Source organism: Rhipicephalus microplus, chromosome 4 (assembly GCF_043290135.1).
Source record: "Rhipicephalus microplus isolate Deutch F79 chromosome 4, USDA_Rmic, whole genome shotgun sequence".
NCBI classification, from domain to species: domain Eukaryota; kingdom Metazoa; phylum Arthropoda; class Arachnida; order Ixodida; family Ixodidae; genus Rhipicephalus; species Rhipicephalus microplus.
Window position 1 is genome coordinate 38,247,866 of NC_134703.1, and position 22,732 is coordinate 38,270,597.

Genomic DNA, 22,732 nt, shown 5'->3' on the forward strand with positions numbered 1-22,732 from the left:
AGTCGTTTCTGCAAAACATGTCTTAAAGGGGTTTTTAAGCAGGCTGTAAAAGTTCCGTGGAAATAATGTGAGTGAACAGACTTTTAGATTATTAAAAAAAATAGACATTTTGTACGGGTGCTAGAGAACTAGTGTGTACATTTCTAGGATGGGAATGACATCCATTTTTTTCATGGAACCGTGCGAATTAGTGTAGTACGCAATCTGCAGCAGGTTCAGAAATGAGGTTATAGACCCTTGCGCTATTTACAAACACAGGTCCTGGATGCCTCCTGAGTTTTGTAATGTAGTAGCAATTGCAAGAAACAAAAGCTTCAGCAAATAACTGATTTTTACAGCTTTTTTTCCTGTGACTGGCCAAATATTTTAAATTTTATTCCTAGCTACACACATTATGAATTAGTCATTGACTTTAAGTGCCTTCTTTTTTCCTGAAAGGAGAAAGTTTTTCTTATCCAGTACAACGTGAAAATGCAACCTTTCTGCTTCAGTTCGCAGAATGATAATTGAAGTGACTGGAAGTCGCTTGAGAAGCAGCAACATGTGCTGCTGCCATTGCAGCCTTGAAACTGAGCAAAAAGATGATTAAACATTTTGCTTGCCCTTGAGTCTCTTGTTATGGCAACGTTCTTGTCGTGGTTAGAGCTGCATTTTCTTGATTTTCAGATTACTGAGCTGGAGCTACAGCTGAGAAAACGAGACACCAAAATTTTTGAACTCCAGGAGAGGCTGGCATGTATCCAGGAAGAGCACGTGTAAGTTTTTGGGGTCTTGGCCAGGCCTGAAACAAGGCGCAGCAGTTCAATTATGAGGTTCAGGTAGTGGGAGGCTCCGGAAATATCAACCATCTGGGATTCTTTAACATGCATCTAAAGCTTAGTACCAGGGCGTCTAGTATTTGGCCTTCATTGAAATGCAACCGCTATTGTTGCCATTGGCGAGTGGGTACAAATGCATAGTGAAAATAAAAAGCACGAAAATGATGAGGACGAAACAGAATAGCGCTCTCTCCCGCTTTTGCTATTTCCTTGTTGTTTTTGTTTTTTACTACAACCTCCATTGTCTGAATCAAACCCACGGCCGAGCTCAGTAATCGCTGTAACACCGCAGTTGGACTTCACAATGGAAGCATAATTCCAGTTTGTTTAGGCTGAACGTGTTGTTGAATCTCAAATGATACGATTACTGTTGATGCGAATTTCGTGATATGAATTTTAAGGTTGCTTTGGATGTAGGCCCGTGTGCTCAGATTTGGGTGCACGTTAAAGAACCCCAGGTGGTCGAAATTTCCGGAGCCCTCCACTACGGCATCTCTCATAATCAAATAGTGGTTTCGGGACGTTAAACCCCACAAATCAATCAAGGTTGCTTTGGATGGACTATATTATATCAGGGGTGGATCCAGCCACCCATTTTAGCGGGGGCGGTCGCTTGAATTAACACAGGAAAGGGGGAGGGGGGCGTGGTTATTACTTTTTGTTTCTACTAGCACAAAAACCCTGTAATGGCATAAATACTGTTAATATGTGTTCACAGTGTTGTCCCACTCATTTGTTTTAACTGGTGATAGCAGGTGGATGGCAAGCACTGAAGAGATGGGGAGGGGGTGTTGACAGGCTATGGGGGGGGGGGGGGGGGGCGATCGCCCCTACAGCCCCCTTTGGATCTGCCACTGCATTATATAAAACACAGTTTTGAGACCAGTTATCGGGCCACGCAATACCAGATTGCCTTTTTGTGTCACATCGTTGGCTACACCGGCTGCTCTAGCTCCCAAACCAAGTGACGTAAACAACCAGCCACAAATTAAACATCGCGGCAAAGGCGTCGGCAGTGGATCGCGTCAGGGCTATTGCGAACTACCTGTGCTGCACGTCAAAGCTTATGGCCTTGACAAAGACACATTCATTGAGAGCCTTGTTTTGATTGCGATCGCTGAGAACACCGAAAAAGAAGGTGCAGCAGTAGCGAATCTGCATGCCCCAACGTGTCTCACTTTTGCACTGCCAACTGAATCCATCACCGCCACTGCGTCCGCTTGTTTCGTTTCTGCTGCCGTATCTTTCGAAACCACGTTTATAAAGGTGTAAACAGTTCCTTTCAAAGCTTTCCATGCATAACTAGAACTCTGTACGAACTTTAATGCTCAGAAACTGGTCCAAATGGAATGAATTCTCAAGCAGCAATGGTGGCATGTACGAGGGGCAGAACAAATTTGAGCATTTTCGACTTGCGCTGATATGATTTTCCGGCTGCTGTGGCGTTTTCGCTTGAATTATCCAGTGCGAAATCTCCAGGACTGATTTTTTTTTGGTCGACTTTGCGGCAAGGTTAATAGTCTTAAGCGGCAAAGCGAGTGAATTTATAGTGAGCTTGGCCGCTTTCGCTCTCTTTGATGTCAAGTGTGAACACGCTGCGCCAGCAGCATGAGTGAGGGAACCGCAGCACATTATTGAGAGACAGGGAAGGCGAGGAAGTTCACAAGAACATTCGTGGGCTTTATTTCAGTAAGAAGTAGTTGCCAATAAAGTTATTGTTCATCTTCATTATCAACTTTAACTTCTTCTTGGTTCATACGAATTCTGGATGATACGAATATTTTGCAGGCTCCCTTCGAATTTGTATCATAGAGATTCTACAGTATTTGGAAAAGCCCTAAATGCTAATTTATTCAGTTCTGTTTATGGTAGTTCTGGTGCAGGAAAGTTTTTAGACAAATCCTTTCTGTGAAGAGTACATATTGCACCAGCCAACTTGCACCTGATTTTTCTAGGTACTACAGGTTGAGGCATGCCGCAGGTGTTTGTTTGCCCCGTCATCTCTGAAGCCATATTATCTTGCATCATCCCCTGCAAGTCCAAACAGTGGTGTTCTTTTTCCCGTCTTTCTATGAAAAACTCATTTTGCTTGCATTTTGTTACGTTCGTGTCAGATATGGCCAGATTCAGCTCTTAAATTTCATCTGCACCCTCCAGAAAATTTTTTTTACATAGTCTAAAATTATGTTTTAATTTGCCTATAATGCTCCAAGGCATCGTATAAAGCAGTGGTTCTTAGAGATGGATGTTTTGGAGACCTCTTGTGGACTAGTGAAAGTTATGAGTCCTCTGCTGGTAGTGAAAAGGGAGGGGGGGGGGGGGTCTGAAATTAACACATGCAGTTCAGAAAAATTGATAGACATTATCGGTGTAGGTTCATTATGACAACTTGGCAGTGCAAACAAAGTAAAATGGTTCACAAACAAGCGCAGACTGAAACTCTGGTTTATTTGTAGAAGAAATATATATATAATAAAACACGAGAGGAAAGAGGGTTACATGAGGAAGAGTCATTTGAAATCAGCTGCTGTCCAGAAATGCAAGCATGCAATCTAAAAGCGCTATAGAGTGCGAAATGACTCAAAAATCAGTGTTTTATAAAAAAAAAATTACGATCGTCTCCCCAAAAGTAACCCTAATAAGATGCGAAGCAGCAGCACAGCGTTGACCCGGTTAAAACGAGCATCGACGCGGGTGCTGGAAGAATGGTTTGAAGCAAAACCCAGTGTAGTGTCTACTCGAGTAAGCGTTTGTTTGAAATGCAAAGACATGGCAGGTGGTAGGTTGGGTTTCATGCAAGTTTCATTGCAGATAAATGAGCGGAAAGAGTGTTTCCACTTGACATGCGTTCGAGCGTTGCAGGTGGTGGAGAGGGCGAAGCGAGAGGTGTTGCGAGCGGGTGGAGTAGCCTGCAGCTGTGCGCGTTTTGGTGAGCATGCTACGGGTGAGGGAGAGTGATGTCTATATGCAGCGGCAACCTGAGCTACCGTATAAACTGGACTATAGGTCGAGTGGGAATATAGGTCGACACCCCAAGTTCAGGTTACCCAAAATGAAAAAAAGGAAAACAACCCAAAATGGCCAAACGAGGTTTATTTGCGAATTGGGCGCACCGCACCCCCGATCATCGGAGCTCCCCTCAACCACTATCACAACTGTTCCTATTCATCAGACGAAGCACCACTGTCTTCTGAAGACGAGAGTTTGTAGCTGGCCGCCTCCTACAGTGTGTTGTCTTCCGTGCCGTACAGCGAGTTGCTGACGGAAAATTTCTTAAACGCATTTTCCACCATGGAATCTGGCAAGGAACACCAGACGGAAAGCACCCAGCCACAAACAGTTTCAAGCGGAGGCCTCTGTAGGTAGCCTGTCGGTGTCTTTAGGTTGTCGCTGGACATCCAGTTTTGGTACTCCAGCCACACTCGTTCCTTGAACGGCTCGTTTAGCACAACCTCGAGCAGTTGGAGGGTGTAAGTCATACCACTTGGTATCATGGCGAGGTCAGTTTTTCTATCGCCCAGTGCGCGCTTCACAGTGTCTGTTAATGACCACAAAACGCATCTATCACCAGCATGCTGCAAAGACGGAGCAGTGCACCTGGCCGACGATTCCAGACTACTCTATCCATTCGAGCATCATGGCCTCGTCCATGTATCCCCGTTAACGCAAACGACAACACAGGGAGGGAACACGTTCTTCAACATTGTCTTGCGTTTGAAAATGATGAAGAGCGGAAGCTTTCTACCATCTGCCATGCATTTTTGCATGACGGTGAAGCGCGAGTGCTCGTTGCCAGTGGACAACAGCTTCATATCCTTGGCGCCACACTGCAGGATCATGGTTGACGAAAGCATGTCAAACCACACGGGGGTCTCATAAGCACTGTCAATCTGCCCCATCACGTAGTTTATAAGCTTGTCCTTGAACTCGTCTGGAAACTTCTGACAGATGGATGTGCGCCACCGGAAAGAAAATTCTTTGTGTCTCATGCATCGGCGCACCCGAGAGTTTGGTGCACGAAATTCTTCTCTAGTGAGCCCAGCTTCTCGAGCGAGTTACACAGCTTTCTTGCGAATGGTATCCACGGTCTTTTTTGGCAGCGAGCTCGCGTGAACTTCCCACACAAAGTTCCCTAGCCTATCCTCCAGCTGTGGATGAACCGCACTTCGCCCAGCAAATTACATTTTCCGAGGATCGCACATCTGCAGCTTTCCTTTCTGCACCCTCTAATAGCGCAGGCTTTTTTCTGATACACCAAAGTGGCGCTGAGCAGCCATATTCTGATTTGCTTCTGCAAACTCGAGAACCTCTAATTTAAAACGCAGCTGAGTACTGTCTTTTCGTATCGCTACTCATATTTAGTGAATGAAAAAAAAGATACTATAAATGAAACCCAATGTCAAGCTGAGGAAAACTTAGGACAGATCAGAGGCAAATCACGAACGCAAAAAAAAAAACAGACAAGAGAGAAGGAAAAAACAACTTATTAGATTTGGATGCGGATATAGCAGTTTCCAGCTTCTCATGCACATGCAAGCCACATGTTGCGAGACAGTATCGCACTGTCAATTAGACACCCCTATAAATCAGACGAAGAGCAACGTTAGCTCGTTCTTTTATTGAAAATATCGACTTATATTCCGGTTTATACGGTACTTGGCACCGTGCCAACACCTGTGACGAGGGGCACGTGTTGCTGCGCGTACATAAGGATGCGCATACATACGGTGTTACACACGAGTCGAAGAGCTGCTTCGAATCTAAAAATGGGTTTCAGCAATGTCTCTAATATTCGTGCCATGATGGGCATACGAAACAGGTGTGTGTGGAAATTCTGGTGCGCAAACACACATTCCGCAATGGGCAGACGAATGCAAACCTGGTGCGCGTTGTAGTGCTTCCTCAAGCGCTTATTCAGGCAGCATGCAGTCTGCCCGATATATACCCTGCTGCAAGACAATGACATGCATGAAACATTCATTCGCCGCCGAAAATTGCAGCAGTTGCAAAGTAGAGTTGTGATATCAATCATTTTACTAACTGTCGAGCAAATGTTGTTTATTGCATACCATTGCCTTGCAACAGCGTATTACAGCGAAAGCTGTAAGATCACAACTCGGGTTTCTCGCTGCGCCGCCTCCGCCGGTGTCCATAACCTTTGTCGCAGGAAATAAGAAAACCCTAGTACCAATGACCCAGTGGGATTTGAACCCGGGTCTGCTGGGTGCCAGCCCAGTAGTTTACCACTGAGCTACACCGGTGTTAGTGACTTGTTGGTAAACTTGCCTTAGGCAGGCTTGATGTCGGCAAAGCAACGCGGTAATACGACTTAAAAAGCGTTTTAAAACAGAGAAAGAACTACCAGTCGTTGCACAACACGAGTAGCGTAACGAGTGGGCCGTCCAATGCTCCAACCCATTACAAAAGCTTGTTCTTGTTATTATTAACTGTGGTGCACACCTACTTCAGGCATAATTCCTCATCATCGTCAGCTGCTGCATGAACAATTGGCACAAAATTCCTGGCAAATGTTTAGCGGATACCACGCTTTTGAGAATGACAAAAAATAGCATAGGGAATGCCGGCCTACTAACCTAAAATTTTTATTATTAATGCTGTCACCCAATGAGTGTGTGAAAGGCGCTCTGAAAGGCTGCTCTTCTAGCCTTCGCTGTGACTGTGCTGCACCTTCCGCACAGGCCTAATGTTTTTATATTAGGCAGGCTGGATGCCACCTGAGCATGCACTTGCGAAAACAAAAACATTTAGTTCGCTTGATGCTGCGGGAAGAAAGGGAATGTGTGATTCTATTTCGTGACATTTTTTTGTTAGCGTTAGCAGATTGTGAATTCCTAGAAGTAGGTGTTGATGTGTTTTGGAACTCTTTGTTGCAGCCGTAAGATGCAGAAGCTTCGTCTCAGATATGAGACGCTGCAGAACGAGTCACTTGGGCCAACAATGCAGCATGAGGTTAGTGGCTGTTTCTTCATCCTTGCGTGTGTACCAATGAATCTTCTTAACAGTGTGAGATGTCAAGGGAAACTCTTAAAAAATTTGAAGAGTGCGGAGCTTGGTGAAATGATGCTTTTGTGATGAAGCATTAGCAATTCATTTTAATTAAAGTAAATGTACTTTTAATCATGGAGCAACAGTGCCTCTTGTGTTATGCTTTTCACTCTTGCTCACCAACTGTCTGCTTATCAATGGGGCCATTGATCAGGAGCGAAAAGCATAAAAGGAATCGAAGGCATTGCTCTGCGATAGCACCCCAGGTCAGTTTGACCTTGGTAGGAAATCTTGCCTGTTACACATGAGACAAAACTTTTATTTCAATCCTGAAATTAGCCTTTCCCAAATTATTCGAACGTGTGTCTGAGTCCGATAGGACTGACTACAATGGTTCTTCCAATACATCTAGGGCTAAGCACCCCATAGACACAACGCTGCAGCTTTTTGATCGGCGGGTTGCTGTCACCATTGGTTTTAAATGCGTGTTAGATGGCTAGCTATGTTTGAATTATGAGGTGTTTGCTCATTTCAGGATCAGATGTGTTTGTTGAAATAGAGTTAACTAAAAACATCTCATGGACTGTTGTTGAAATAGCAAAATTGTTCATCTATACTTTTTTTGCAATAAAGGCTGCCGATGGGCAATCACGACTCCCAAGAACACACGAGCCAAATACTATAGTGCAGCATGCGGCCTGGAACTGACCATTTGTTCTCAGTCAGCGAGAAATCGCTTTTTCTCTCCACAGATGATGCTACAGGCTCAAAAATCATTCGCAGGTCAATTGTCTGACATTGGCTGACTTGAGCATGGCATGCTTGGTTGTTACTGGGACAGCTACAGGAGGCTGCGACTTGTTTACCTGTGTGTGTACGATCACACTGGAAGGTCATGCATTTGAGGAACAATAAGGTGCTCAAGGTCACGAGGCGCGCTTGAAGTGTTTTCTTCCCCCGTGCTATCCCTCCCTGCTTAGCTTCCTACACTTTCGTCGGGACGACAGAAGAGAGAATTAATTTGCCGGGTGCGACAAATCCTTGTAACTCCGCTTACACTGGACAGATCCTAAAATATTTGTGGCGGTGAATTCGTGAGGCTATAAGCTCCTCTGGTGAATCCATTCCATGGCTACTTGGAAAACTGTTGCAGGTCCCCTTAAGGTTAAGAGTGTTCAAGTTGTCAGTGCTGTGCTTGCATTTTTCTTGCTGCCTGCTCGCTATAGCCTCATTGTACCTAGTCTTTCGTTATCGCATTTGGAACCTCTCGAGTGTTTTGATATGTTGTATTTCCTACCACGTCGTCAAATGCAGCACATCAGTCATTGATGGTTGTGCTCTTGTGCAGGTGAACCAGAAGTCAAGGAGCAGCAGCAGCTCTAAGGAAAAGGTGCAGGTGGGTGAAGAGGAGGAAGAGGAAAAAGGAAATGAGGAGCCCGAGGAAGCAGCCCCCGAGATTGGCCAGGCCGAAGACGAAAGAGAGCAAGACCGGCCACACCAACAGCCAGCCCCTATGCTCCCTCGGAGATCTCCACCCGCTTGCATAGAGCTCGAAGAGGAGCTACACGCACTTTCCATTGAGCCGAGGCCCAAGCAGGCACCCTCAGTTGACCACAAGGTCAAGAGGCCAGGTGCGTCTCATTTCAGGGGCCGAAAGTCCTCCTGAGAACATATGCAAATGTGCACATGCACTCACACACCACAAAAAAAAGGAAAAATAATGGCTACACCACTACAGTTAGGCAATCGTTTCTATACTTGTTTGCAGGTTGAGCCCTTTGTTTTTGAGTTGCACATCTCTATGGCGAGTTGCATAATTGTAGTTTTAGAGATCAAGGTACATAGCCCATAGTGCATAGGCAAGCTTGAATTGAGGGTGTCGGATATCTTTGTGGGTGGCCAGTTTTTATGTAGATAATAGGAGTGCGTGAATATGCAAACTTTCGAATATTTTTCTAATAGTGTTTGCTATTTGATTCAATTCACACTGTAATTACTCAAACTTCTCAGACAAATACAATCAACGTCAGATTGGCAGTGGCCCTTTCAGATTATTTTATATGCTTAAGACCATTTCACTTTCGCACGGTGGCAAAGCTGCCTTTTAGATTTTGCTTTAATTGCAAATGTACAGTCAAACCTCAATATATCGAACACGGATATATCGAATTATTGCCTATATCGAACGGTTCCTATATCATGCGGGTAATCGCATGCATTATTGATTTTTTATTTCGAACAAAGTTTGACATATAATGGATATATCGAACTCGGCCACCCCAAACCGCCTGCGCTCCATTGACAGGCGGCGAGCTTTCCCGCAGCTCTCGAAAGTAGCGGTAGAGCGGCGGGCGTCTACGAATGCTGCACACATCGATGGCACCGAGAGCGCCACTTTAACGTAACGGCGTACGCGTGCCGCAGCCTTGCGGTAGAGGTTCTTAAATGAAGAAAGAGAAGAGAAAAGCGCGGAGCTGTTATAGTCTTTCAATACGAAGGCACCGACACAGCTTCGCGCGGGGAAAAAGGGAGTGGGAGGTAAAGATTGAGGAGGAAAGTATAGGAGGGAAAGGACGCAGACGACTGTCTTGGACACGGCCAACACCACCTAGACTATTGACAAGGCCCCTCCAGGGAGAGCGTGACGTGATGCTACGTTGCCCACCTGCACCCCGGCCGTCGTCACCACTCGTTCTCGTTATATCTGCTGTGGGCACTTATTGAAAGCCGGTGTTTCTATTTTTGTTCTTTTTTTTGTTCCTGCACGGTCTGCATTTGTTTACGCCTGCATTTACACTTTAGTGATCAATCTGTAATAGTCAGAAATGCATTTGTAGAAGTGGTTTTATTAGGACGAAAGGCTAAAATCATCCTACCTCATTTCTTGTTCAAGGTTTTGATTTTTCTGTCAGCTGCCTTTTTTTGTGCGGTGCTTTGGATGGTGTCATTTCGAAGTCTACAAAAGTTGTTCAGAGCGACATTTGTTGCAACACGCACTACATGCCGCACGATAGTCTCAGAGGTATGGCCATTTTCACTAGTCTCTTGCTCAACATCTCCTAGCAGTGATGTGGTAATGGAGCTTACAATGCCTCGTTGGTTGTTCGACGCGAGGAACGCCTTTGCATTTTCTCCCTTGGTGAGCTTTTCGACAACAAGCGTTGTCACCAGCACCATGTGCACAGTACATGGCTGCGGAAACTTTAAGCTTCCTCTTGACAAGTTGTCAATCATTGTGTTACCTTCCACTTCTATGTGCCTGCTCTCCAGGACGAGCACGCTGCTGCAAAATGCGCATGACAGCTTCTTCAGAGCTGAATGAGCACAATATCCAGCGATATAAGCAACGACCTCCATGTCATGCTTTGGGTTGGAAATTTCATCATTTGAGATGTGAACAGAGTAGTTATGTTGCGATACTTCTGTGTCACTTTCGCTGCTGATGTCTGGCTGTGGAAGCATCAGCAGCTTTTGCAGACGAATTTTCTTTTCAGACTCCAGAAGCTGCCTCACGGAAACATGATATTGTGCACCAGCAAGCTGACGGTAGCGACCGAAGCGATCTTCAAGAGTGTCAGTTTGAAATTTTCCCAGCAAGACATACTTGAACTTCTGTCCTTCTAAACAGTACCGTGACAGCTCAACAAGGGAGTAGCAAGTGAGTCTCAACGCAGAATGTGTTTCCCTTGTCAAGCAGCCACGGCTCATGTTGACGCTGCTCCAAGCATCCAGCCAGTCTACCATGCCACTAAGGAAAACCAGCTGTTGATCCACCGTAGAATTCACTGGATTTTGAAGGGTGTCGTTCAGTCGGCGACCTTTCGAAGGGGTCTTCACGTTGACGATTTTCCACCACGTCGATATGATGTTTATGAAGAGAGCTGTTGAACTGGCACATGTGGTTTCAAGGGCATCGCCACGCGTCTCAAGTGCATTTGATACAAACGGATTAATGACATTTAACACCAACTTTACATTTTGTCTCTCCATAGGTGTTGGATTGATTGCCTTGGAATTTAGCTTGTAGCCAAGCTTGAGAAACGATGTCTGCTCCAGTGCATACAGCTGCCGTACGGCTTCAAATGATGCTGCTTTCATTCTGGGCGGCCCGTCGGGCAATATTCCTGACAGGCTCACTTCAGGAAAGTAAAAGCATATTCCTTCGTTTTCTTGATTCATCCAGTTGTTCCTGATGCATTTCAGTATGTGCACAGGGTCTACGACATATAACAGAGGCCGATTGTTGTCGGCTGGATGAGGATATACAATGCTTACTTCCTGTTTCTCTGAGAAAAACGAGATCATTTTCCGGTCGAGGGAATTGTTGTCGGTAATTACAGCACTGACCCTGAGGCCCATAGATTCCACTTCTAAATTTACTTTCTTGCAGAACTCGTGTAGAATTTCGGCAGTCATTTTAGCAACAGGAAGAATGTGAAGCACAGCTTTGTTTGATGACAAGAGCGACTGAAGCATGAAAACATGAGCAGTTGTGGCTGCCTCTTGAGAATTGGCTGCAGATCCAACTATGCTGCCCCCTTTATAATCGAAGTATGGCTTGATATGAATTTCATCAACCATTAGCGTCACCGTCTTTTCGTGCGGCTGCATGCACTTCACTCTTTCTCGAATGTAGGAGAGGAAGTTCGGTTCGTTTTGCTCCTTCAGGGGATCGCCTCCATACTTGGAACAAACGCGGCACAGGGTTGAAGGATGGGGTAAAGTCAACGTCGACGCTGATCTGGCAAAGTTATAGGCGTGCGGAGATATGGAGTGCAGGATGCTAGAAAACACTAATGTTTCAGCACTGTAGCGACGAATGCGGGCAGCGAGTGCGAGAGCTATTTGCTCATTTAGCAAACGAAACAAAGCACTGTATTCTTCGGTCGTGTCACTGTCTTGCGACAGTTCATTCAATAAGGAGCCGATATGCTGCAACACTGACGCTGTTTTCGACGGACTTGCAATTTCAGGCGTCTCAGTCATGTGGTTTTCCAGCTGCTGGAGCAGTGAGGACAACGTCCGGATGTAGCGCACTGCGTCTGGAACTGCGCCTCCGCAAGGTAATGAAACCAGCTTGATCATACCTGCTGAGACTGCAAGTGAGAGAGATCAGCAAGCACAGTGACAGAAAACCTCACGTGCGGTGAACGATTATTTTCAATGCGGAGAAACATCACACAACGATCGTTGGCCTTGATGGTCCAGAAATCATTACTGCATACAGCAGAAAGCTTGCCTCTTAAGTGTTCGAAAGAGGACTCAGCATTTCTCTCCTCTTCGCTTTTTTTTGCGCATATAGAGTCCTTAATCGCTTTGCTCAAGGCCTCGTCTTCCATTCGAGCTCGTTTCGAGACAAGAGATTCTCGACGATTGCGATTCGTGCTCAGGTAGGACAGACAGTTCGGAAACACCGATGGTATAGCATCTGACACTAGGCGCACCCTCTCGCTGTCGACTGTCAATGTCCGTCCCGACGCTGCGTCGAAATGTGACAGCTTTGTGATGAAGTCAGCCTCGAGGAAGTGGAGTTCACAGATCTGCGCCAAGCATAACAGTGACTTCATTACTTTCATACGAAACGGGCTAATGGAAACTTTGACACGAGCCTCAGTATTTCTGTTCTATTTTACCGCACTGCCCTACCTGAAGCGCGACAAAACTACCATCACCACTCATGATAGTCGCTCCGTTCAACAGTAACAGAGCCAGAACGCCAGTTATGCGATAGAGCCGGTAAGACAACAAACTTCAGCAGTTTCTCACCTTGGAGTGTATGCTTGGTGTGAAATCCTTTCGCGGAATGGCTTTTATCCAAGACTTCTTCCGAGCTTCATCCTTGGGGAATGCGAAAACACGCACTTCGGGACCACTGTCATAATTGCCGCGACATTCAGGAACACAACAACGTCCCATGTCGCACTGATCGATGTGTAATCACATACTCACAAATACAACACCAATAAAATAGGACACGTGGGAACAGACGAAGACTCAGAGCAGTGCGGTGCAGCACCAAGACTAACGCAGTCTAACCAGCGAAGCAGGTAGCGATGAAAGGCAAACCTGTCGTGGCTTGTCCGCCGTTCGGGGTAAAAAAGTGCGCGGGGTGACCAACACCACCACCTGAGCGAAGCGTCCTCGGCCACTGGACAGTCGGTGGTATGCCCGGTATGCCCGGTGTTGCGAAGCGCGCCTCCGACGACGTTACGAAGGGCGCCTCGAAATCTCACCGCTGCAACCACTGTTTCGAAAGACGGCGACACCAACACTGTCCCGAAGGCGCCACTGCTTCGAATTCCACCGGGAAGGTCACCAGCCGTTTGGTAGCGTAGGTTTTTCAGCTCGCGACTGCTTCTGCGCAGAGCTGATAGACGAGCGGACGAGACGACGGTGAGTTAAACAAGGTTTATGTACAGCATATATACAGAGGCGTTACAAATTCGGCACTGGGGCTGACAGAGACGCGAAGAGCCGAGCTCTTTTCTCTAACACATAGGTCTGCTCTCAAATGGGTCTGCTAACACATAGCTCAACTCTCTATCACATAGCTCTCTTCTGTGACACACAGCTCAACTCTCTATCACATAGCTCTCTTCTCTGACACACAGCTCAACTCTCTATCACATAGCTCTCTTCTCTGACACACATGTCTGCGCTCCAACGGGTCTGCTCTCCAACAGGGCTGCTGCTAACACATAGCTCAACTGCGACACACATGTCTGCTCTCACATAGGACTGCTGCTCGCGACGCGCCGCAGGGCTTCTTTTATATGCGCCGGGTGGATTCTTTGAATAACAAAATGTCCAACCAGAAGCGCCGCTGGTCATGAGGTCAGACTCCTCCAATGGGGTCGCCGCTGGGCCGCGTCATTCTTTCTCACCGAATCTGGAGAGGCTGCGCTGCAGGTGGCTGCACCCAAGGACGAGTGACGTCGCCGCGCATTGCGTCAGACCCGCCAGACAGGAAGGCGCCGGTTGTTTACTCGACGGGCTCGCGGGCTGAGGTGACTCACTGCACGTGCGCGCCAGAAAGGCACCGTCGCGTGATGACGCCGTTGAGTTGTTGATCGCGTCAGGCGGGCTCGCGTGCTGGCCTTGACACAGATTTCCTTTTTCCGAGGCATGGACGTTCGCTGCGAACTTGCAGGCATAACACCGGGGAGGGGTTGCGGCTGCCACTCAGGATCCGGCGAAGGACGACTCTTGCGACGCGTCTCACGAACAAGTAGAAGATGCGTTTAATTTACATATTTGCAAGAGAAGTACATTGCAACGAGAGCGTACAGACGCGCCTTTCCATCACAAGGGCCCAGAGCGCACTCGAGACGAGCGGGCCAGCGAAGTCCAGAAAGAGAGGACAGCGCAATCCCAACACGCTCCTTTTATAGCCGTCCGTGCACGCGCTAGACGCCGACTGTGTGTCCCAGCGACGCTGATGTGCATTTCCTGCGGCGCACACAGACGCCTCCCGCGTTCCTGCAGGACGCGGACAGCGTTTGACCGTTACGCCAATGAGCGTTCCTTGCAAGCCACCTCCTTACTGTGCCGGTCATAACATCGGACAACTAGCGTGACGTATGCCGTCTGGAAAGAGGGGTATGAACGGGCCTTGTGAATAGTCTAGGTGGTGTTGACACGGCCCACGCTGCCGCCGGGAAAGGGAAAGCAGTCAGGCGAGCCGGCATAGGCGTGCCACCCGGACTCCTGCCGCAGCCTTGCAGTCGTTGCAGTGTCTATGGTGTCAACGGCACACTGCGCACTTGTTGCAAGCTCCTCCCCCGTAGCATCGGCAGGCATCGGTCGTTGTGCTCGCAGTGTTCGTGAGTTCGGAGTTAGGCCTGTGCGCCACAGGCCTAACTCCGAACGGCGGAGCTCACGGATGCGGAGTTTGTCGCCGAAGCTACTGCTGAGCAGCCAAATGAAGACTCTGCCGAGGTGGATCCCGCAAGCGCTGATGGTGCCCCGCTCCCGACATCAGCTGAGGTCGTAGCTGCCTCGGCCCTTGTGCGCCGCCACTGAGGCGCGATTGAAGGCACCGGCCTATCACTTATGGATCGCCTGGACTATATTGAGGACGCAGTCGTCAAACACGCCATGGCCAACAAAAAGCAGGCTACTCTTTTTCAATATTTTAAACCAACACAATAAATACTATGTTTGAATCTTCAAGTGAGTATTTACTGCACCACGCTCGAACGGTTTGTTGGTTGTTTTCAGCAAGCTGTTGACGCATTTTTTTCGTGATTTTTTTATATCGAATTCTGGATATATCGAACTATTTCGCGATCGCCGCGCCGTTCGATATATCGAGGTTTGACTGTATTAACTTAAAAAAAAAAAAATGCTGGTTCCGACATTTGAGATACACTGTGCCATTACTATGGCCTCTTCATATTTTTATATACTTCGCCGCATTACACTTTGGTACTGTGGCAAAGCAGTTTTCAGGGCTCAATTATGACTGTAAGCAAATCAACTCCCGAAAGCGCTGGATTGAACCTGTGTGTTCGAAGTGTTGGCTTTGATTAATGTAGTTTTTGGCCAGAATAACAAATCTTTATTTGCGAAAAAGACTTCGTTGCCACTAAAACGGGGCAACGCCGCGTGGTTGGGCCTCTATTCCAAGGCACTGCTGGCTCTCGCCATCCTTTCAGCCCTCCTGACCAGCCTCCGCTGGTCCTCAAGGGCCCGGCTGCACAGCATGGCCTCCCACATCTCTCTGCTGTTGTCCCCTTTCTGTTCTTCGGTGTGTGCCGTACATTCCCACGTGATGCGGTAGAGCACCGGTGTGCTTCCATACCACGGGCATATGTCTCTGTATGCTGTGGGGTGGTATGCATGCAATCTGTGGATGTTGTTGGTGTAACGTCGCAGAATCCTTGGCCGGAAGGTTCTTGTGTGGAAAATCTGAAAAAAGTCGGAGGATGACTTTCGGGATCCAAACTTCTTATGTTTTTATACATTAATGTCTATAAGGCATGAGAAACTCCGATTTTGAAGGGAGCATGCCCTTGTTCGCCAAATAATTTGGGCTTCCACGAAAGTTCTAACAGGAGGATAGGCTGAGGAAATAACATCATTGCCTTTCACTTGTAAAATGTTGTTGGAAACACTTTGGTTGCACAAAATTGTGTACATAAGTACAATTCGGCCTCTGCATTGACTTATTCTTGATAACACAACTATGAAACACCACCCCGCCAGCGCTTTAACCTAGAAGCATTTAAAAAATATTCGACAGCTGTTCATAAAATATGTTGATTTGCACTCAAATTTAATATTTCAATTTGCCTTGTGCCGACATTTTTGCTATTCGCTCAACTGCTGTAAATAGGGTCTGTCCCTTAGTTCTACAAGAAGGGGTTCCAGGCTTTCTCGTGTTGTGGCTCAATATAGGGCTGGGACTTTGCGCTGAGCTGCTTCGTGCAGTGAGCGGGGTAGGCCAACTTCAAAGAACTGTGTCCTCGTGGCTGCTTTTCAGGCATACTTTGGTATGCAGTTGTAGCGACTCGTTAGGCCTAATGCTCTTTAAAGCTTCCTGTTGCACGTATAGGAATATGAGCTGGACTTCTTCATTGAGCGTTGCTTCTGCCGGATTTTGCTTTTGTATAAACCTTTTTCACAAGCTGCCCCCGGGGCGCCACCATAGTCCTCTCTAGGCTGCGCTTAGTAGGCGTGACTCCACAAAATTCACACTGCCGAGGCAGCGTTGTCTGGCTTTGCCCAACATAGCAATATTTTTTTTTTTTTTTCGTCTCCTGTGAAAAGATCTGTAGGCATAACAAGAATGGCGTTCAATTTGTGCCGAGAATTCCACTCATTTGCGCGACAAAAGTGGCACGAACCAGGGATTAATATTTGCTTTGCAAAACGCTCCATACATACATGTTCACGTGCATCTAGTTTAGTAGACTGCACTAATGTGGTTGTGATGACTAAGCACAAACTCTCCAAATGTGCCTGAATAGTTGCTGTCAAACATGTACACCTTGACATACTAGGCAGAATGAACGCTGGAAAATTTGATTTTGTAGCCGTTCGCTGAAATTTCTTTCAGCAGAGCGGCCTCGGGTGCCGGAGTTCTACGACCTCTACTGGCGCATGGAGCAGGCTGCCGCTTCCTCGGATGTCGAGTCCATGTGGTCCAGCCGTGGAGGATCTCCGACCAAGAGCAAGGTCATCTGCCATGCTTTTGATGGGCTAGCGAGAGGGGGGGCCTACCTTTGTGCTGTTTCACATCTGCGGGAAATCGGAAAACTTGTTCATTTTTCACTTTGGCTCATGCCAAGCTATAGGCACTTTTTTTCTCTCGACGAGCTTACTTTGAACTGTCGGAGTTATCATTGCAACTCTGCACGGGTAAACTGTCTACAACTTTGCTAAACAAGGCATGAAAACTTCTTGACATTTTTACTTTCTTGGCCTTCACAAAGTCCTTGTCTAAAATTGATCCATTATGGCACCACTACTTAAGGTTAAACATATGCTATGTTACTAATAGGCCAAGAAATGTAGTAATTTATGCTATCTACATTATTAGCAACTACTACTATATGTTGAAGATTATAAGTCGATTTTTTTTTCATAAAATGGCCTTCCAAAGTTCGGGAGTGTACCTATAATCGAAGGTGACCTAAATGCAGAATCATGAAGTTGACTTTTCTGAGTGTTCCCACAAACGGTCGTCGTCTGTTTATGTAGAATGGTTCAAGAAGTGCAGAAGGCACATGCCTTAATGCCTCTATTGACCACCATAAAAGATAAAGCAAAAAGTTTTGTGAAATCGAAAAATCTGCATGCCTTCACATTCGTGTGAAAATTTGCTGTCTGGGTTTCTGCTGGCTTCCCAAATCTCACCGCAGGGCAAAGCATGGCCCTGCATGTTTAGACACTGGTGTTTTTAGGGAAGTGTCGTTCACCACAATTGTTTGTCTTGTTGGAAAGAAGCCAGGAGAATCTCATCCTTTTTGCTTATAGCAGCATCGTCACCAAAATGCCTGTGACATGTTCTGTGTATTACACGTGGTAGCTTCAGCACAAAGTTTGGCACTTGCAGAATATTTTTCTCTAGGGACCCTTTTCTTTTTCTGTTCAGGCTTTCAGTGCTCTTTCAATCCTAAAAGTCTTACTGAGACTAACACTGCAGTTGCCCACTGTATTCATTCAAGTTTTTTTTTTTTTTGCCTCTAAATTTTAATGCCTACAAAACTGAAGCTGTTCTCTTCTTGTGTGTTGTGTATGAATTTCAAGAATCCAATGTAATTTTTTTTTGCTTCAGACGGAACTGCAGATTGCAAAAATAGTAATGATGTTAAAGAAGAAGAAGCCGGACTATTCAGAGTGAGTTTTATTTTCATATTGCTATTTTTCTATGCTAATCTTATTGCTCATAATGTTGGGCACCACTTTGGAGGTTGAGCCCTAGGAGAAGAAAGACAAAAGAAAACTCATGCAATAGGCATGTGATGGCATTTGGCCAATCGCAGCACCGGGTGTCAAAGGAAAGCGCAGGAGAGGATAGGAGCAATTTACAATAGATGTTTTCATTCAGGGGCTTTTTCTTCTAGCCGAGGGGTTCTCGAGCATGTTGATCCCAGGGATCCCCCCTCTCGCCCCCACAGCTTTCATGCATTTTTCATTTGGCTAACGCTACCTTCACATGTGAAGAATTCAATATCAATGGTATATGAAAAATTTGTTCTGACTTGCAATTGAAGTCTCTTGCCTTGAACCAACAAATCAATGTGAGGCTCAATAATGGTCAGGCCCAGTCACATGTCAACTGCCAGATTAAGCAGATTTCTGTGCTCATTTGTCATGTAGGTTAATGTAGAGAATGCCTGTCGGTGTGCTCCCATTTGGAAAATGCATGAAAACTGCATAGCTTTCAGAGGCACTAATGAACAATTTAAATTCATAGGTGAACGAGATAGGCAAAATAAAGGGAATGTATAATATATTTTTTCAAAGACCCTATTGCAATGTGCACAATTCACAGGGGTGATCCAACAGTTTCAATTGTGCCATTTTGCTACAATTCCCCATCCCTGCACCTTGCTGCGCACATTGAAGTACAGCTTGCGCCTACTGCGGCTGAGTTTACTGGTTTACCTGTTTACATTAGACCGTTTCTGACCTAAAAATATTGGTCGTAACGCAACTAGCGCCTTTCCATAATGCCGCCGATGTCCTCTACTTGGTCCATTCCAGCAATGTGCTTTTTGTCATATTCAGCGTAACTGAATTATCGGTGCCACCGTGTCTTTCTGTTCGTGAAAGTTTATCGTGCCATTGGTAGCCTGTCTTGTTTGTTACGGAACCCGCGATATCGCGTAACGTCTTTTTATTATTTTTCCTCCTTGTTCACGAGTTAACTTCGCATACCTTAACTTAGTTACTGTGCTGACCCGCAGGTCGCGGGTTCGATTCCCGGCTGCGGCGGCTGCATTTCCGATGGAGGCGGAAATGTTGTAGGCCCGTGTACTCAGATTTGGGTGCACGTTAAAGAACCCCAGGTGGTCAAAATTTCCGGAGCCCTCCACTACGGCGTCTCTCATAATCAAATGGTGGTTTTGGGACGTTAAACCCCACAGATCAATCAATCAAACTTAGCTACTGTGGCCAATTGGCTGCAGATATCGGCACTGCTTGCTATGAACGGCCTATTCAAGCAAATTGGCCGTAAAACATTTTGTTCGATATTTCGCGAAGAAGTTGATGCCTCTTAATTGCGCTAGTTAACGTTCTTTTAACATTAACTGCGCTAGGTAATGTTTATCGCACATATGCGAGCGCTCGTCGCACGTCTCTATAAAGAAATCAACTGAACAGGATGCCTAGCCAGTGCAAATATAAATTGAGTGGTGAGATCAGTCACTAATAAAGAAGTGCTTTGACACATCTGCAACGACGTTAGAACAATCCGTGTTGTCGCCATATGACAAAAAAAAAGTCTGTTCACCACAAGGGTGAAGCAGTGAATGTGATAGCAACAAATTGCAATGTTATAGAAATGAGGTTGGCAGCTCACTCTTTGGGAACCGATATTACGCAACTGTACTTACAAAACTCTGGTTTAAGAGTATGGCCGCTCCAGGAACACTCTTTGACATTATTTTCGCGTTTACGACTGCTGAGATGGTCAGAGTATGTTCTCACTTGCAATGATAGTTTTCTTTGCTTTCATTCTTTGACTTGGGTGCTAAAAACCTAATTAATGGCTGCTCTCTGGATGTCGGCCTTGTCTAAACTTCAGCATCATTTGTTGGCCCTGTCCAAATAACAGCAGCATTTGTCGGCCTTGTCTAAATAGCAGCGCACTAATAAGAACATTCTCCGAATATATATGAATGTTTTGCATCAAATGATCCTAAATTTTGTTTTGTCTGCTCCAGATTTGCTCCAATACACAGTTCCTCCTGCTCCAAATCTGCTCCAAAACACTTTTTTTTGCTTTAAAAATTGCTCGAAATTATAAACTGGCTGGATCACTGCTGAATGCATGATGTTCTAGTATGACGAGCATATGTTGTTGCAAATGACTGCTGCATGTCTACTGCCTTATCTTTGGCACCCATCTTCAAACAGTAGAAGTGCGCATTGGGTATATACAAAATATCGGATATTCTTGTGCAAGAACTTGACCACTTGGCTCGTTTTCGGAGTCTGGCTCACTACAAGCTGCTAGTGAGCATTATTGCGTAGCTTGCGCGTTCATTTTGTACTTCGAGACGTGCTCATTCACATGTGAGTGTGAGTAATAGCAGTTTTTTAGATCATCTATCACACCTCGGTTTGCCATCCAAGTTACTTGATGAGCACGTAACCAGGGAATTTATCAGTGGCTCGCAGAACTCTGAAGAGGGACTTGTTAAACCCCTAGGAAACCGCTTTCAGAAACCATGTAATAGTAGTATACAACTTCATTGTAAAAGGAAAACCAAGTTTGTTATAATATGTAGACTTCATGTTGAAAGCATTTTTGGACACATTGCTGATGCCGGGTTGAAAGCAGATCTCGACCTTCAAGTCAGCCTAGTGGATGCGCCAGTGATACTGTGGAAGTGCTGCGAAAACGCTCTTGCTACAGTACAAAGAGTACTCGGTGAGAGAGAAAGAAGTGTCGGCAAAAGTTGGCTGTCTACAGTACAAAGAGCACTCGGTAAGAGAGAAAGGAGTGTCTGTAAAGTTGGCTGTCCAAGCCCCACTAAGTTATGTCGTGAAGTTCTCAGCAACACAATTAATAGAGGAGAAAAACTACTTGGCTTTCACTTTTGTGTACTCTTGGGGGGGGGGGGGGGAGCATTAGGGACAATGTAAATCTGTATTGTTGACACTGTTGCGTGTCGCGACATTTGTCTACCACTTCTCCTGATAACTATGCAGATGTACTGTATTTACTCGCATGATTTGTGCACCCCTAATATTTTGTCATGTTTACGGGGGAAAAAATATTTACTCACACATTTTGTGCTCCCCAACCCGCCCAAGTCAGCTCGCCGGCGCGTGCACGAAGGAACCTTGGATCTTTGGATTCTTTAGGTAGGCAAGCTGTTGAGGTGAGCGCAGCCAAATAGGCTGCGAGTGCGAAGTCCATCATTCCGAGGTGTTCCCCCGAACTAGGGTTCCTAGAATACCGTGCACGAACTCTCAAATCTGTTGACGGGTAGCCAGAACTGCTTGAGCGTTTGCCCCCTTTCTCTCCATCTCTACCACCGTGATAATGCACGCTTGCATCACGACAAGGGCAACTATGGCACCGGAGGCGTGCGAGCGCCAGTTCGGCCTGCTGTGCCAACTGTTCCCCTGGCTCTCTGTGTCCGCTCTGCAACGCGTGCTTGGTTGATTTTGGAAGTTTAGGTTTCGCCATCCATCCTTCGCATTTTTGCTGTTCTCTTGTGATGGGCTACAGTAATAATGTATACAGTAAAATTCAAGCTCGCTGTTGTGAAGTTGGCCAAAGAAAACCGCAATCGTGCCACCGCCAAGCACTCCAGCATGAAGTTCTTCAACGTGTGTCGACCGGCGGGATCGGTATGGGAGAAAGCGAAAGAGTGCGCACTTGCTAATGCAGGTTTCCTGGTGTTGAAGAAGGCCTTCTCAATTATGTGCGAACGCTCTGGTTCATCGGTATCGCCGTGTCATGGGACCTAGTTTCTCCCAGCTTTGTCGAGAAAAAGCTTCCATAAAATAGGAAATTTGAACGCTCTGGCCAAAACGGAGGCCAACGCGCTTTGGGATGGCAGTGACAGCGGCCGCGACGATGATTCTCAATCGGACCTCTCGATCAGTGATTCCGACTAGACAGCGCGTGACCTAATCTGACTGGCTTTTAGTTTTTCGTAAGAGCTATAATCGTTTTAATGCTTGAATGCAAATGAACTTGCTTCTCCGATGTTCTACAGGATGTGAAATTACCTGCTCCAAAGTACTTCAAGATGGAACTTTTGGCTGCTTTAAAGTTCTCCTGAAGAACAATTTTCTGCTACAGAAATTGCTCCAAATCTAGAGTCCTCCATAGCACCACCGGTCACATAGCGATTCTGTGGTTGTGGCATCCTTTTTCCAAGAACGAAGCTATTAGGGCTAGGTGACTTCCTTACGATCAGGGTCAGCTGTGTGTAAATATAGATAAAGATTACTCTAATTTCTCAAGCAAAGTAAATTCCTAGCCCTGGGGAGGAAATACCAACTCCGCTGTTGTATCAGTCGGTTTTTGTATACTAAAAACTTACTCGGATCTGAATCCAAAGCTAATGCTTCATGTCTGCTCTGCTTCGAAAAATCGGTTTTCCATAAAATTAGTCAGCCCTATGTTGCTTCATGCTATGTCTACTCTGTGGAAGTGGGATGGATCGGAGACTTAAACGTCCCAGGTTTTTTGAAGGCTTGGTGGGAGGTGTCCT

General features: G+C 46.1%; 1 protein-coding gene across 10 annotated transcripts in view; it reads left to right on the forward strand.

Annotated features, from left to right (window-relative positions):
- The window catches only part of LOC142814232 (uncharacterized), a 63,578-nt gene that overhangs the window by 22,117 nt on the left and 18,729 nt on the right, over positions 1 to 22,732 (forward strand). For 9 of the 10 annotated variants that reach the window (XM_075892575.1, XM_075892581.1, XM_075892576.1 and 6 more), the window contains 5 exons: positions 667 to 755; positions 6,713 to 6,788; positions 8,173 to 8,455; positions 16,885 to 17,003; positions 18,106 to 18,167. In XM_075892575.1, the coding sequence (XP_075748690.1) occupies positions 667 to 755; positions 6,713 to 6,788; positions 8,173 to 8,455; positions 16,885 to 17,003; positions 18,106 to 18,167 (629 nt within the window). The remainder of the gene's footprint in view (positions 1 to 666; positions 756 to 6,712; positions 6,789 to 8,172; positions 8,456 to 16,884; positions 17,004 to 18,105; positions 18,168 to 22,732) is intronic. The other variant, XM_075892574.1, reaches the window with a different exon arrangement.